At 34.6% G+C, this 16,303-nt stretch overlaps 1 protein-coding gene across 3 annotated transcripts; it reads right to left on the reverse strand.

The window, feature by feature from the left end:
• Positions 1 to 6,061: 6,061 nt before the first annotated feature.
• Positions 6,062 to 16,104, reverse strand: LOC140750334 (angiotensin-converting enzyme). Of its 3 annotated transcripts, none has more exons than XM_073083793.1 (13): positions 15,999 to 16,104; positions 11,740 to 11,961; positions 10,923 to 11,178; positions 10,411 to 10,554; positions 9,572 to 9,763; positions 9,145 to 9,242; positions 8,719 to 8,891; positions 8,334 to 8,458; positions 8,001 to 8,128; positions 7,656 to 7,870; positions 7,134 to 7,274; positions 6,570 to 6,745; positions 6,062 to 6,175 (listed from the first exon to the last, which is right to left on the reverse strand). In XM_073083793.1, exons 2-13 carry the CDS (start codon positions 11,959 to 11,961, stop codon positions 6,096 to 6,098), a joined length of 1,950 nt encoding a protein of 649 aa, XP_072939894.1. In that variant the 5' UTR covers positions 15,999 to 16,104; the 3' UTR covers positions 6,062 to 6,095. The 3 variants fall into 3 exon arrangements, with proteins under 3 accessions (XP_072939894.1, XP_072939892.1, XP_072939895.1); XM_073083791.1 differs by lacking the exon at positions 15,999 to 16,104 and adding an exon at positions 14,114 to 14,223; XM_073083794.1 differs by lacking the exon at positions 15,999 to 16,104 and adding an exon at positions 12,366 to 12,446.
• Positions 16,105 to 16,303: the final 199 nt, after the last annotated feature.

Genomic DNA, 16,303 nt, shown 5'->3' on the forward strand with positions numbered 1-16,303 from the left:
GGCTCGCTATAAGTGAAGTTATAAAGGCTGTAGAGCCAAAAGACACAAAACACTTAGGTATAAACCAAAATAACGCACGTATTCTGTTTAAGGATTAAAGGAATCGTGAGGCAGAAATAGTAAATTTGCGTAGTTTACTACCCGAGCTAGGACTACTGATACTTCAAATTTTCCTAAGCAATAACCAATTTATTGCAGTAGCTCTTGACTAACACTAATACGAAAGTTTATTTAACTCTACAATTCAAAAACGTCAGAGCATTAGGACAACACAATTAATAAACAAAAAATAAATAGAATAAATTGTTTTTGTAATAATTTCAATTTAACTTCAATACAATAACTATGACCTTATATTATCTAAGTCAAAAAGTTACAGCAAAGATTTCCTCGGTTACGATATGCGGGTTAAGGATATTCGTTTAGGAAAGCACTTAAGTGTTACGTAACATCCACTTCGAATGGTCAAACTTACACCATTTGACAATTAGTTAGTATGGAGTATTTGGAAATGGAAAATACGCTCAAAATGTTATGTATTTTTGACGCTGTTGTCACGAAATTGGGAGTGGCGCTTTAGAGACTCTTTTTTTAATGTAACATTGGCTACTGCCGCCACATGGACACCTGTAATCAAGCCTAGATAAGATTACATAACTACCTGAGGTCGTCCACAGATGCGCCGTTACCCTGAGACCTAAGTTGGAGTGACTCGGAAAAGTATGTCTCCCTTATGACACCCTTCAAACGACAAAACAGCAGCGCTTAACATTGTAAACAAAAATAGGGTGTTCTTCTTATACCTATAAATTACCTAAAGAATTAGGTTATTACATCATCAATAAAATAATTAAGCAATAACAAGCTTTATTTGTGAAATTTATAAGCTGCCTTCAGCCTCTATAATTTAAATAACAAGTCTACACAAGCAAAAACACTTTTTAAAATTAAATCCAAACACTTTTATATCTAATCCACCGCTAAAATTAGTAAATACGTATATATTTTACGTACATATACTTTACACAATAGTGCAGCACCATAAAACTAAATCGCGTAGACCCTCCAGTTCATAATAGATACGTGTTATGCTCTATTTCACGCCGTTATCACCGCTTTCTGTCCGTTGTCGCGTTCTTTGCTCCTTCTCTTAGTCTTCGAATTTTGAAAATTGTTTATTTAGAAAAGTAAGCGTGATGTCTATAGTTTCGAACCATTAATACAAGATTTTACTAAAATAATTAATATCATTAACCATAAGGTTCTGTTTGGTATAGAGAAGATATAAACATTCACAAACAGACTTTTTAGTAGAATTCTTTGATGACTGAACTTTAATGATATGTTTGTCAATTGTACTTCATTTATGATTATGATATGCTTATAAAAAATTAATTGACATCAAACTGTGGTAGTTATACACTATTCCCATGATCCTATAGGGCTTGCAAGTTACGCAATTGGACTAAATAACAATTACATAATATCTTCGGAAGTCATTATAAAAAGCAAAACATTAAATGTAGAGCGCCAAGAATCCTAACTATTCGATATTTCTCAATCAGGTTCACGTACCGCACCAAGTCATCAGATAAGTAGGTGTGAGGAAGATGGAGAAGCAAAAACGCAGTAGGCGATTGTTTACAGAGCCATGCATCATGCGAGTGCACGTTAAATAAGTGGAAAATCCTATACTTATATAGAGTGGTTAAACCGCACTAAATTATAGTAATACCTTCGCTAAATGTTTTTGTCGTCATACTGTGTATATACCTCTGCTGCGAAGAAGTGTAAAATTTAATTCAATTAATTTTTATTTTGGCTAAAGTACGCCCCACTACGGATTGATAGACATAAATCACTTTTGCGAACATTGTTTTATGTTTCTATGTTTATCTATAAGTGCTGGCCACTGTTCCAAAGTGAGAGAGATTTAGACAATAGTCTGCGTGGTAGACTATTGTCCAAATGCGAATTGGTAGCATTCACAAAAGTTTGACAAGTTTTCCTTATAAAGACTTTTCAGGTGTGTAGGTTTCCTCATGATATTTTTCGTTATCCACAAAACAAGTTATAATTAATTTCTAATACCCACATAACTTTGAAAAATCAGAAATACTTGCCTGATATTTCACCCCCGGCACCCAATTGAGAAGCCACGGCTAACAGTCTACCTAACAACTCTTTACAATTCCACGCACCGTCTTGACAAGCGATACGCAATTTTCCTATTGTGCCAGTTCTGCCGTGGGAACTAGTGATGTACGGATAACACCATACTTTACGTTATATTATGTGATGTGCACTGCTGCATACATATTACATGCTTTAAACACCATAGGTTAAATATAATTCAACGAGCAACTCAATTACACAATTTAACCTTCAAGTTAAATAACTTGACACTTAAGACTTATAAGGCGGTTTTGATGTAATTTTCACGGTTATTGCAACCTCCTAACTATTTGATCTGTATCTTAACATTATTTTATGTGTTATATATTATATATATATATAGGCTATAGGTTGGCGCTTACCTCGGGCAAAGAATTAGCTTTGCTATTCAGCGAGGTAATGTCGCCAGCGTTTTGGGGACTCTTCCAAGTGACAGCAATTTAGATGAAGCTTATTATATTTAACTATTTTATTAAAAGTATTTTTAAAGCCTGTTTCATATATTATTATGTGTTTTAACAGACTTTTGTATTGACGTGTAAACTTAGGACAGTTAAAACTAATAATATAAAATATCCTATTATACTCAATGGCTTATAGAAGCTTCGATTTTGGAAAACCGATCGTATATACAACAACAACAATGAAATAAACTACTGTGTTCTGTTTGAAAAGCTGTGGTAAGGGAAAGACATACGAAGCCATCCAAGTTAGTCCGCAGGGATAGCAAAGCATCTGTGACAGAACTTGAATTCAACTCTAATGCTATCTGGGGTTGATTATAGAAGTCTATGAGCGTAGTTGCTTCTTGCCTTCAAGTATACTACACACTCGTTTACTAAATCGGGTTGGCCTATGTTTAGTAATAGACGTCCAACTATTTACTTAGGTATAGGGGTCTTTATAATCTTTATATATATGAGCTGTTTCTACATCTTCATAGCCTGCAGTCATTATGTCACCTATCTGCCTGTTTGCTTTTTAACAACAACAACATTATGATTGATCTGCACTGACATTACAATAAAATGGCAGTTCCATTATGCGCACGAGTGCGCGCGCAGTGGTCGTGTAATGGACAAGGTTAGTTCGACTATCTGATGATTTTAGATAAATAGGTATAACTTAACGCTCGTTATTAATAATCAATCTATACAATGTTTTGCCTACCAGAGGTAATTAAACTTATTAATTACTAATAAACAAAAGTTGGAAATTTCGATCTTTGGTACTAACGTAGTAAGATAGAAGGTCTGAAGGTGGTAGAACCCTTTGTGGTTCGACTCCGGCGGCACCACCGCCACACCTATTTCTACCTAATAACAGTGGTGCTAGGCGCTGCTGTGTTCCGGTTTGAAGGGTGTGGCAAAGGAGACAGACTTTTCCGAGGCGTTCCAGCTTAGTCCTCAGGGGTAGCCGCGCATCTGTGGCCGGCCTCAGGTAGAAATATCTAATCCTATCTGGGGTTGATTACAGATGTCCATGGGCGGCAGTAACCACTTACCATCAGGTGGACTGCATGCTCGTCTGCTACTCTTACATTATAAAAAAGTAAAAAAGGAATAATTTATGCCTTAACTGTAAAGCGCATTTTGCGCTACATTATAATCTAACATAAATAAGTATATAGACAAATATGTAGTACATTATATTAAGACTGTATTTTTTTTTGTATGTACTAGACGCGAGTAAATCAAAGTTAGAAGAGGACTTAAGGATACATTATCAAGCTTCGACGCAGGTTGGCGGAGTGGAGCGAGTACTCCATAGCACATGATTTAAAACTGAAAATATATCCTCCGAACCTCAGACAGGGTTTAACGAGGTCCATGCAAAAATAAATACTTTGAGATCCTATCATAACTAATGCATCAATACATCACTCTACCTCATTTCGATTCACTGCCCATGTGATGAACCTTATCAAATAAGTGTATAATCTAATAAACTTCGCTGGCCGGTCTATGCTCGTAGGCTGTATCTTATTCGCTGCAGAAGAACCCATTAGTGGGACGGTAAAGGTTTTTGAAACGAGCATAGCGACAAAACCAATTTTTATGAAATATTTTATATCATTATTTTCGTGGGATACAAATAACAAAGACATTATATAAACGGAACTTGCTCAAATTACTCATTATTACTGGACTTCAAAAATTATAAGCTGATTTTACGTTTACAAAGTATGAAAAAGTAGTATTGTTTGTTAATTTATGATAATGAGCAACAAAAAGCTGTGGTTTCAAATCAATGTAATGATTTTCCAATTTTATAAGGTTTTTGAAACACGTACCTACAATCGGACATATAGATATATCATAATATAATTATTGTTTTTTGATGTAACCTTGCACATTTCAAAAGTCATAAGCTTGTTTAATTATGAAGTAAAACATCAAATTATAAAGTATAAAACCTAAGAATAACAAAGAACCTTACCAATAAGCAATCACTCAAAACTATTTGCTCAAAGAGGATATAACGTGTACCTATATTCCCTTTTGAACATAACGTAGGGTAGACAAACTTTTTTAAAACTTATTTCGAAAAGTCTATGGTATCTTAGATACGAAAATAATTAATAATTAGTTAATATTTTAATTTTGTTACATTTAACTTTCTTAAGTTATTTTCTCTTTGTTATTTAGTCAGAATTAGAAATATTTTTATACATTTAATGCTTCTATTTTCTACGTTTCCATCTCACATTTCGCAAGTCACAATAACGTGACGTATGTGCGTATGGTTCACAAATCCACAATGGTCTTTATCTATTTCCCAAGCATGACATTAAATTTTATTTGTAGTAGGTGAGGGTCGAATCAAAATGTGCGGATTTCCCTCCATTCAATGGTTTCTAGAACTACGGTGATGTGGTCCATTGTGACAATGTAGGGCTTAGCGTGACCTATCGGAAAATGGAGTTACCTGTCGATTGCGTTGAGGACATAATACCTAGGTACTACTAACACAATACTACTAAAGGTGGTGGAACCCTTTATTGATCGACTTAAGAGGCACAACCGACACACCGATTTCTATCGAATAACAGCAGTGTTATGTTATGTTATGTTCGGTCTTGAAGGGTGTTCGGAGGAATAAAGGAGACAATTAGAAGTGTTCCAACTTAGTCCCCAAGTCTACGTATCTGTGGCCGATCTCAGATAATAATCTTATCTTGTTGATTGATAACACATGTCCATGAGCGGTAGTAGCCACTTACCGTCAGATTATGTTCCAGATACATTATACTTCACTTATATACTTTACTTTTTATTCCGGTAAAATGTTATTCTACAATCGTAACAATATTTTCCTATGTAATCGTGCAAGTGTTGATTTGACTTCCTTATTGAATTGTAATTAAAACGAAGTGATTTCAATCGAAGTTCACGTTTGTAATAAAACAAAGCAGTTATTTCGAAATTATTGCCAAAATCAATTACAATTTTTCATGCTAACGACATCCTTACTTTAATTACTTTTATTAATTTTAGTTGACGTAAGTAATAGGGAACTGATTATATAAAAGAAATTTTATTACTTACTTGAATATTACTTAAATCGTGGTCAAATCAACTTGCCTTTACTTATATTTATTTCATGTATCAGAATTAAAACCAAGTACTTATATATATACGATGTTATGTAACTAATCTGGTTATATCACCTTATGAATGTGAATATTTACAACGTAGGAATAGTCCTATGGGTCGCCATCTTTACAAGTCTTTTTGTGTTTTAAAATCCGGGTTTTTTAATTACTTATTTATATATATTTATAAATATTTTCATAGATGATAGGTACTCCTTAAATGATTGTCGCCTAGAAAAAAATAACTATAATTTGTTATTCTTTAGAAATATAGAAATAAAACATAAATCATCATCATAACCATATTATTTGTGATCAATTTTATTTAACGTCCGACATATTTGTTCAGTCTCTTTTTAAATTCGGAGGTCTCCATTTCTTCTCTTTGTTCTGCCGTGCAGTACTCTGAAAAAAATATTTTTGATCAGTCTTTATTTACAGAAATTTATCACATGTGTGTGACATTTTACTTACATAATATGCATAACAGCACAATCTTATAATATTTAAATCCATTTGTGTAAATTTGTACAACTGTGTATAATTGATTAACAACTTAATGACTTTCAAGTATTTGTGAAAGTAATGCTCTTAAATCCGATGTTTTTGTATCTTTTAGAGTTTTTTGTAAGTTTATAAAAATCTTCATTTTCACGAAATTCGCTTTTTAGTTTATTTCTAAAAATATCTACATTGAAGTATTATCTTTTAGAGTAACTTTAAAGCTTAATCTATCTTAACATTCAATAGATATACCAATCTTGCTTATGATCTAAAAAAGTGGAAAAAGAACACTTACGAACTGTACTAGGTTCCCATCCGATGAACTCTCCATTCTTCTCATTTTCCGCTTTCAGCCAGTCATTGAGAGGTTGGAAGTACTCCAGCACGCCGCTCGCGTCCATTTTCCGTTGCCCAGTAAGCACCTCCATCGCATCTGGCCAGGGCTTCGATGACCCCATTTGGAGCATTTTGCTGAAAATGGAGGAAGTATTTTTTTATATCAGTGATGTGTTCGTTGTGTTGCAAGTATAAATTTCAAATTTTCCACATTATGAACGCTATTGCACTCGTAATAAACCAACACTGTGATATGGTGGTTTACAGATAAAAATATGTATGTAAGTTCTCCTTAAAAAAACTAATTAAATTACAAAAAATGCAGTTTTCAGCTATTTTTAGCGGCGTTGCGGAATTTTCACTTGCAACAATAATACTGCATAAATTATTCAATGCTTTTTTTCAAACATTACTAGCAACGTCCAGAACCTTAATTGGATAAATCCAATTCCAAATGAATATAATAAAAGAATTATACCGAAGTGCTCTTAAGAGTCCGTAATGAAACATGATGGTAACTTACCCTAAAGCATTTCCGGCGGCAGTCTTGCCGTAAATATCACAGTTGGACAACAGGGCATTCGGATCACCGGCGGTGTACTCGCCAGCCAGCAGACACAGAGACCGTTGGAATTGGAACTGGATGATGTACGAGATATAGTATCTAGAACAGAAAAAACCGAAGATGATATATTTTATACCGAATTCAAACGTGTTTTACTAAAGTCCATTAGTAACTAAAGTATCCAATGTTTTACCTATCAAACATAGAAATTTGACAAATTCCTGTCTACTAGAAATTGTTTTGGTATACTAAATGTACGAAAAGATAGATAAAAGACTGGATGTACTTTCATTATACTTCTTTTGCAAAGATAGCATGACAATTTCGTCCCAGACACTTCTTGAGAGTTATAGCAGGAAGCTCATCAATTCATGGATTGCTATAAAATGAAAGTTGTCAAAAAATGACCTTCTTTATGCAGTCGAATGCCACTTTTCTGTCTAATGTCTAATGTCTATCACCAACTGAACAATGTCTTACCTCATATATTCAACATCAGCAGAGATATGGTATTTAGCAGCAGGGTCAAAGTCGGCCTCAGAGCGTGGCGCTGGAGGCTCAACGCCTTGCAACGACTCTCTCAGTTGCCAGAAGTGACAGTTGTAATCTTCGGGTGTGGTTGTACCTCGAAATACTCCATAACGGTATACATCCAACAAGAAGGCGAATGGTAGAAAGACTATCTTCTCCAAACCCTAAAAGAGAAAAGCATATAATTGTAAATATGCTTTGTTTTTTTTATAAGATGTTGCGCATTTAACTGTAATCTCCATGAAATAGATTAATTTCTATTTTACTATCAAAATCTTCATAAGAATAAATTACCATCTTATAAAGCTGGTTGATGTTAGATTCCAAATCATCCGGACCGTCTTCAAGAAGACCCATCACACGTAAATGTTTTGGAGTGGACACGGAGAGAGATATTACGTCACCAACAGCTTCATGGAAACCTATAAAGTCAATAATAAAATAATGTTAAGCAAAAATATCTTTACCCATGTATTTGAAAAAGATATCTTCAAAGGAATGAGGCCTTCTTTCTATTTTTTTTCACAGACAATTTCCACATTTATAAAGATGAAAAGAAAATATTATCTGAAAACATTATATAAAGCATCAAAAGAATTTGTCTTGAACTTAAAATAACAGTCGTACCTGGATTTGCCCCCTCCCTGTACACAACGGGCTGGTCTTTATACTGTAAATAGTACTGAATGTGCCCCATCTCGTGATGCGTGGTTGTGAAGAATGCTTTCGTAATCGTCGTACACTGTTTGATTCTGAAAGTTAAAATTGTGTTGCCATTTTGAAGGTACTATCAAGGATGTTCTTGAATAAATAGGAAATATATTTCTTTTATTGTTAATGAGTAGGTACTTAGCAAATATATAATCAGTCTCGTGTTTTTTGTTGGCAAAAAGCAATAAAGAATGGGTGAGGTAATAATTATCACACTACACTCTTTATGTATGTTCCTCGTATCTCAAACTTATTGTGCAAAATAATCCACGTATTTTATCAGGTTGTACATATCTTCTACCTGAAATCTTCACCGTCAAAGAAGTCCCATGCTGACGCGTGGCAAACCATATCCCTTCCATCATTTGGCTTCTCAATTATTGACCTCTCCCAGAATAATTCTGGCATCCCACTCAAATTTAATGACTTGAAGAAATCTTCAGCAACTTGGAACATCTTAAGAGCTGAGTAATTCTGAAATTAATGAAAGAGTTTATTTTGAGCTTGCATAATAATGAAAAATGATTGAAAATTAGTGTTATGACAAATTAAATTAGATATTAATAAAATTAATATAGCAGATAACAATTTTAAGTCAACATAAATATCACTTGTGATTTTAGGCAAATTGGCAATTTTGATGATTTCCAAAAAAAAATGCAAAAGCAGATTAAGACTTTATGTAAATTGATTAGTCAGTTTTAAAAACTCGTAGATATAGAAATACCTGTTTAATAAGTGCAGCAGTAACGTCTACTTCGGGCTTATCAGGGAAAGGTCGGGTGAATTTTTCTACATTGCCCCACGTCTGAGCCCAAATGTTACCTAAAATAACAAACACAAATGTTATGAACAAAATATCTCATTGTTTTCTCTAATTTTCGTAAAAAAACAAGATTCTCTTTCAAAATATTATGCAATACGATGGAAAATTAGTAAACATGTTTGTTTCTAGGTTCCTGGATGACAAGGGGCCACTGCCTAATAGCTTCGGATAGACGTCATACCTCAATACTGATAATAAACACCTAGTTAGTAGACCACGCCCTTCGAGTCAGAACCCATAACTGCTAAATTGCTACCATATAGCAAAAATGATAGTCATACCACAAATAGTTCAACTCCCCTCCATATTATTTGTTGATAATGCTTACCCAACAAATGCGCTGGAATGGGTCCTTTAGCCGATACAACATCCTCGCCATACTTCAATCGTAAGTGCCTCCTCACGTACGCGTGTATCTGCTGGTACAAGGGCTTCACCTGTGCCCAGAGGGCTGTGAACTGACTCTCACTGTCCGCTTCCTCGTATTCGCTCAACCACCACTCCGCTACGCTGTCGTAGCCTGAAATAAAGAATTTTTAAATGTCATAAAAAGCAAAAGCTTTATTTGAGACCAATGTCCCATGAGGCTCAAAACTAATAATTACAGTTTAAAAACTAAAAACAACGCTAAAATCACATAAGGAAAATCATTAATCCTGACTATTCGGATGAGGAGGACGAGACAAAGGTATTAAAATTGTGTTCTTGATACTTCTTCAAAGTTTCAAATTAATCGGACCGTTCAAAGTGGGTTAAAAATCGAGTTCTAAAATTCCGTTACATACATACATACAGGTCAAGCTAATAAAAGCGTGGTAAAAACAAATATGAAGAGAATGAGAATGTACTTCAATTTTATTAATTTGTAGGTAGTGCAATATTATCGAAACCTATAAAGATATTTAAAAACTATCCAAGTATTTAGGATTTGAAGGATAGTTCCATAATAAGATCCCTATAAAAATCTTATGACACGGTGTTTGATACAAGGACCACATATTAATATTAAGACTTGTCTATAAATACTTTATTCACTTCTATTCATATACAATGTAGGTACCTATATATATTCATCATAGTCAATATTGTGGTAAAAATCGGCAAATTAACCCCAATGTTAAGACAGAAATAACATGAATTTGTAAGTCATAAGTTTCAGATACCAACCGTTAAGTTTCGCAGCTTCATTATCCATCTGAACATATTCAGTGAAGTTGCCCTTGGAAGCCGCGCCGGCTGCCTTGTGCCACTCTAACCAAGTGTATTTCAACTCCTCCGGATCTTCGCTTGTCGTGAATATGTCTGTTACCTCTGAAATCAAATAGAAGATATATTAGACCACCTTAGTTATTTATATGACGTGTGTTGTGTGTGTTGGCCTATGTTATAAGAATTTAAAAAATTGGTTTATTTCATTCTTGTTTTCTTTCTATCGTAAACGTTGAGACATTGTGAAAGTTGCTAATTTCTTGCAAATACTTGCACTAACAATGATGTCATCAACTTATCATTAGTTCTGGAGAAGTATTTTCATATTTGCATCATAATCAAAAGAGATATTAGTAAGCTTTACCGAATTATCATACACCATACGAATGAAAGCAAAATGAACACAGAGAACTCGTTTAACAATAATACATGTTCGATAGATATCTACAACAAAATAATACTATATCTACCTGGTTCGACATGCAAATCACATTTCGTCCTGTCCTTATAATCACAAATGGTAGCTTTAGCGTAGGTGGATTGCATATTGTTTATCGCCTGAATCAACCTCTGATTGAGGTCCTCCGGGAGGGCAGAAGTACCCAAAATCGAGTATTTCTTGAACATCCTTTTGAGGTCCTCGTCCTCAAACTCATGCCAGAGGTACGTCATTGTTTCCTTCCAGTATTCCTTTTCTTCTTCAGCAGCTTCGAGAGAAATTTGCATCTGGGAATTGTTAAAAAATAATATAAAAGAACAGAAAAAATGAACGATATTTTATAACTGGGTAGATAACCTATTCCATATTTTTTTCATGTATAAATTGTTTACTTCTTAAAAATAAATAAAGTTCAGACACATGGAATAAATATTACAAATATTTGGCTACAATTTGGCAGCACAAATAAAACCGTTGTTTTCCTTTTTGTGCAAACCTGCCTTAATATAGAATGTTAAGACATATTTTTTGTCTAGTATAAGTTATTCTTTTCGTTTTACCCTCTTCAATTTAAATTGTTTGTATTTGTTATCCTCTGGTTCAATAAATCTAGATCCCGTAAGATATGAATGAAACATATAGGAATGTACTGGATCTAATATTATACTTAGGTATAGTGAATATATATAGCATATACTTTAACAATACATATTCGAATATAATCATATACCTATATTTACCTAATCTCAAATTGGAGCATGCATTTATGTGAAAACTTCGATATCGTTACGAGATAGTGTCATTTCTTATTAAGCAATAGTGAATTGAAACATGTTTTTATTAATCACCTGTTTCTCCTCATTATACGTCGTGATGTTACTCTGATAGTCCCAGGCAGCGATGGTCTTCTTGTTTTTCAGCTTGGCCATCTCTTCGTTCAGGGTCTTCATGTAGTTCCTCCCCGTGGCCTCCTCCGCCGCTCTCTCCGCTGCCCGGCCCTGGGCAGCCACTATGAAGACCGAGGCTATCGCCCCGACAAGGGCTAGCTCGCCCAGGATTTTCAGAATCATCTGAAAAATAAAATTGGTATATAAAGATTCATTATTTACTAAAACCCCGCATTTCATAATATTATCTTGACTATTTTACAAATAACTACTATAATACAAAAAACTGACTACTTAAAAATATTTCCTTATATCACTCTCACAGTTTAGGGGAATGCTCATCTGTTAAAATCCATCAAGCCGGTATAGGGGCATGCCAAAGAGATATACATACATAGGTTTGAAAAACATTACCTCCGTGGTCGGTTAATAATAGACAGGCTCACTGTCTAAATGCCAAGGAAAAAATTACTAAATATCTTAATAAAAAACAACAACGATATTTAACGACAACGTACTCTATATTCAAGATATTTTTATTAACTTTTGAATATTTGCGTAAAAATATTATCAAGTACATTACGTACCGCACTGTGGATGGCTCCTGATATAATAAAGATATGATTCTGAATCGCGACATAAATACCTAAGAAAAGATGAGAGTGTACTTATTCTAAAGGATGTACGACAAAAGGTACTAGCTACAAACTCAATCTTCTACATTAAGTATAGAAGTCATTTTTCCCTGTACCTTCAATATATAAGTAAGTACTGTGTACTACTTGTACCTGTGGGCAGTGATACTAAAAATCCATGTCAAGGTACTGTGACAAAAAATATAAATAATGTCAGTCATCGATTTGGTTGAATGGACAGACAAATGTTGTTTACCTATTTAGCAAAGTTTTTAGTAAAGAATTTATTTTAATCTTAATCAGGTAATAGAAGATTTGCTATTAGTCCCCGTACAAATAGCAGATAAGAAAAAATGCTATTTTCTGATTCGAGTGTGGTAGCGCCACCCTCAGATTGTCACACCTATTTGTCTTAAAATTGCACTATAGGGTCAGTGGCGGACTAAGGTCGTCGGAGGCTCAGGCGGAAAGTTGAATGGAGGCCCCCAAATGGGTAAAAAGTTTATTTGATTTTACAAAATGACAAATGTTTCATAGAATTTCGCCTGTGATTCGGTGACCTTTTTTTTGCTGAATGATACATATTCCATAGATTGTTTGGTTCTGACGACCTTTTTTTAGCAACTGTATTTGGAGGCCCCCAGGATATGGGGCCCGGGGCGGACCGCCTCTTCCGCCCCACCTTAAGCCGCTAGAGTATAGGGTTTAGTTATGGTTTTAGGACAATAGCACATATACGCAATTGCTCTTATGATGAATACGTCTATGATCGATCTCAACTGAAACTTTGATTTTATTTGGGATCTATTACAGATGTCCATGGGCAAGTGTAAACATTAGGTCAGGTAAGTTGGCTAGTATGATAACACAAAAACGCCATAAGCTTACATGAATTTTACATAGAATTATGAACATTGAATGACATGACATGACATTACTATAACAATCGTTTTCGAGAATTTCGATTCTATCACACTCTTATACATAACTCAAATCCTCAAATTGGAAGATATCATTTCAATAAGTACCGATTATACTATCATCTTGACTGACAGATCAGTGATATCAGAGAATGTTTCCCAATATTACAAGGATTGGGTAACTCTTTTAATATCTAATGATAACATATCGTGACTCTTATTTTACCTACTATCTTATTTTATTTATTTTTTAGAAAGAACTTTTAAATAAAACTCAAACATTAACGGATGAAAAGGCACATAAACCGGTTGATTTTGAATTGCAAAATTTGCATAGGAATTCCGTATATAGGTAAAGTAGATGAACTTTACTTTGAGGGATTCAGGGTTTCCGTGCAAGAAGATATCCAAAAACTGTCAAAGAATTCGCTCACCTTAAAAATAGGTTGGCGAAAAAGCATTAGTATCAAAATTATGATTTTAGCAGCTTTAGAATCCTGCCCTGAATCCCTGAATCCCTAAGCAAAAATTTGTGAAAATTCACATTGCAAGAAGGTTTAATAGGTACGAAAGCTTGTTATAAAAATCTTATAAGTTCTTTCAGTTTGTTCTTGTAAAGGTGGTACACATATAATTTTTTTTTTTATTTTTTGTCTGCCTGTTTGTCTAACAATAATTCATAGGGAGAACAATTTTTGCCTAGAGTGCTTCATATTCTAAAAATACCTCAGGGTACTGCGTAAAGCATGAAAAACCGTAAGAATAAGGTAATGGACTTACAAATAATACTCGCTTCGTAGTCCTTGAACAATATCCACACGGCATTTTCGTATTATTAGAAAATAAATCCAAAATATGTAAACCACCGGTAAAAGAAAAACACAAACTGGTATCCTCAGCTACATATGCAAATTGTTTATTTACATGCAAATGAATTAGTATGTTGGTCTGTCTGTCACGGATTTGGACGATTTTAGGCCTTTGTCTCATTTTACAAGCGAAGACAATTGCCGGATTGTGTCATGTAATGATAAACTATTGTTTGCGAGTTTTTTTTAAACAGTTGAAGTAGAGAACGAGCTACTCGTAGTAATGCACCTGGTGATATATGTTAACTATCGCCTGTAAATATCTATAATCAATACCATAAAACAGGGGATCTCTGAGCTAATCACACATGCGTTACAACTCCTGGGGACTAAGATGATCAGCCAGCAACCGCGCCTTTTGTTCACGAGGTGGAAACCTTCAAAAGGTACCCGACGCCGTGGGAGCGACGCCGAGTTATGTGGGATTCTTACCTCACTAAAACCCCACCGGTGGCCCTCCTCAGCGAACTCCAGGATTCCCAGCGGAACACAACCGGAGCCCACCAAGCACGATACCCTATCAGACCCCGCCCTGGGGGAGCAATTTACGCTCCTCCCGCACACCAGGTTTTACGACTGTATGCGACCACACATACCATCGTCCTTCCCGGAGTCGTTCGCTATACGGTTCGAATTCCCACTCTTGCCGCCCGCGGCCAACTGCGGAAGTCCCCGTTTAGTCGCCTCTTACGACAGGTAGCGGATACCGTAGACCTATTCTTGTCCCGGGACTACAGGTACAAGCAACGCGCCTACCGACCGAAATGCAAGAACTGCTTTACGTTAGAAATAGGCCCGATAGTGATAGAAATAGGTGTTAAAAATAAGGCTGACCAGTCATACTCGTTTTACCATCGCCAAATTGCTTTATTTAATTGAAGAAATAAATTTTAAATACAATTGTTGCATTAAATTCAATAAAAACTTTATTACGTACGTATTTAAAATTAGACATTTTTTAACATTTACAATGGATTTAATTTACTCTCCACTTCAAACTAATTTGTTTTTAAAGACGTTTTTCGACAATCATTTTATTTTTTGCTACAAATCATTCGGTCATAATTTAACCAAATTAACTACCATTTATTTGACTGGTGTTGTTTTGCATTAACTCGTCAATGAATGTCGTTTGTACTACAGAAGGTAAAAATAAGTGTTTACAAAAAATTAAATCATTTAAAAACAGCCAATTGCTTTTAACTATAAATTTTGTGTGCAAATTTACTAATATAAGCTTACTAGCTTCACACACATTTGCGAACTTTTTTTTAAAGAATTTAGATATATAGACGTATCCCTTCATTAAGACGCACATATGAAAAATCGAAGGGGCGTGTCTGGGATTTGAACCTGGGGTCACCGAATAAAGGGCAGAGTTTCAAACACTGCTCCAATTAGTGTGCTACGCTTCTTTTATTACTAATCGTAAAACATCTATTGGATCGGCAGTAAAATTAAACCGTGACGGAAAACGCCGTGTTATGCTTCACCACCTCTTTTCTACGTGTGTTCTACGTGTTTTTATTATGAAAAGTATGTAAAAATAAAGTGAATTATAAACAAAATTTCCCCTGCAAATGCTGTGCAATCAATTAAAATTACAAACAATAGCCAAACAGATATGTAAGTAATGTTTGAAAATCGCGGACATACAAACTTACATACATAGCGAACAGCGGTTGAAGACAGAACTTTGTTTTATAAGTCGGTTAAAAATATACAAGTAAATACATATCGCTATTTATTTAATTTTCATCTAATTTCTATCATTCCATAAAATTATTAGCACTCACCTGTACGGTCTTTATCCTATCGTCGGCAACGCCTGACTACTTCAAATGAGATGAAATTTGATATAATATAACGTCATTGATAACATCCACTCCACCGACTAGTTTCTTACCTACTTATGCCTTGATATGCATAAATTAGTTCCATTTCTTTTGTTTTGATATTATTAATTTCCTTTGTTTCTTTTATTGTACCTATTTTTATACCTTGGATTATATTCTAGAATTCTTTGCTTGATTCTGGCGTTTCTCCAGCATCCCCTATGGTCGGAAAGTTTAAGTGATAGCAAATATAGTGTGCACAAAAT

This window comes from Epargyreus clarus, unplaced genomic scaffold (assembly GCF_041222505.1).
Source record: "Epargyreus clarus isolate Ecla_fem2 unplaced genomic scaffold, WU_Ecla_fem_2.2 ptg000019l, whole genome shotgun sequence".
In the NCBI taxonomy this organism is placed as follows: Eukaryota; Metazoa; Arthropoda; class Insecta; order Lepidoptera; family Hesperiidae; genus Epargyreus; species Epargyreus clarus.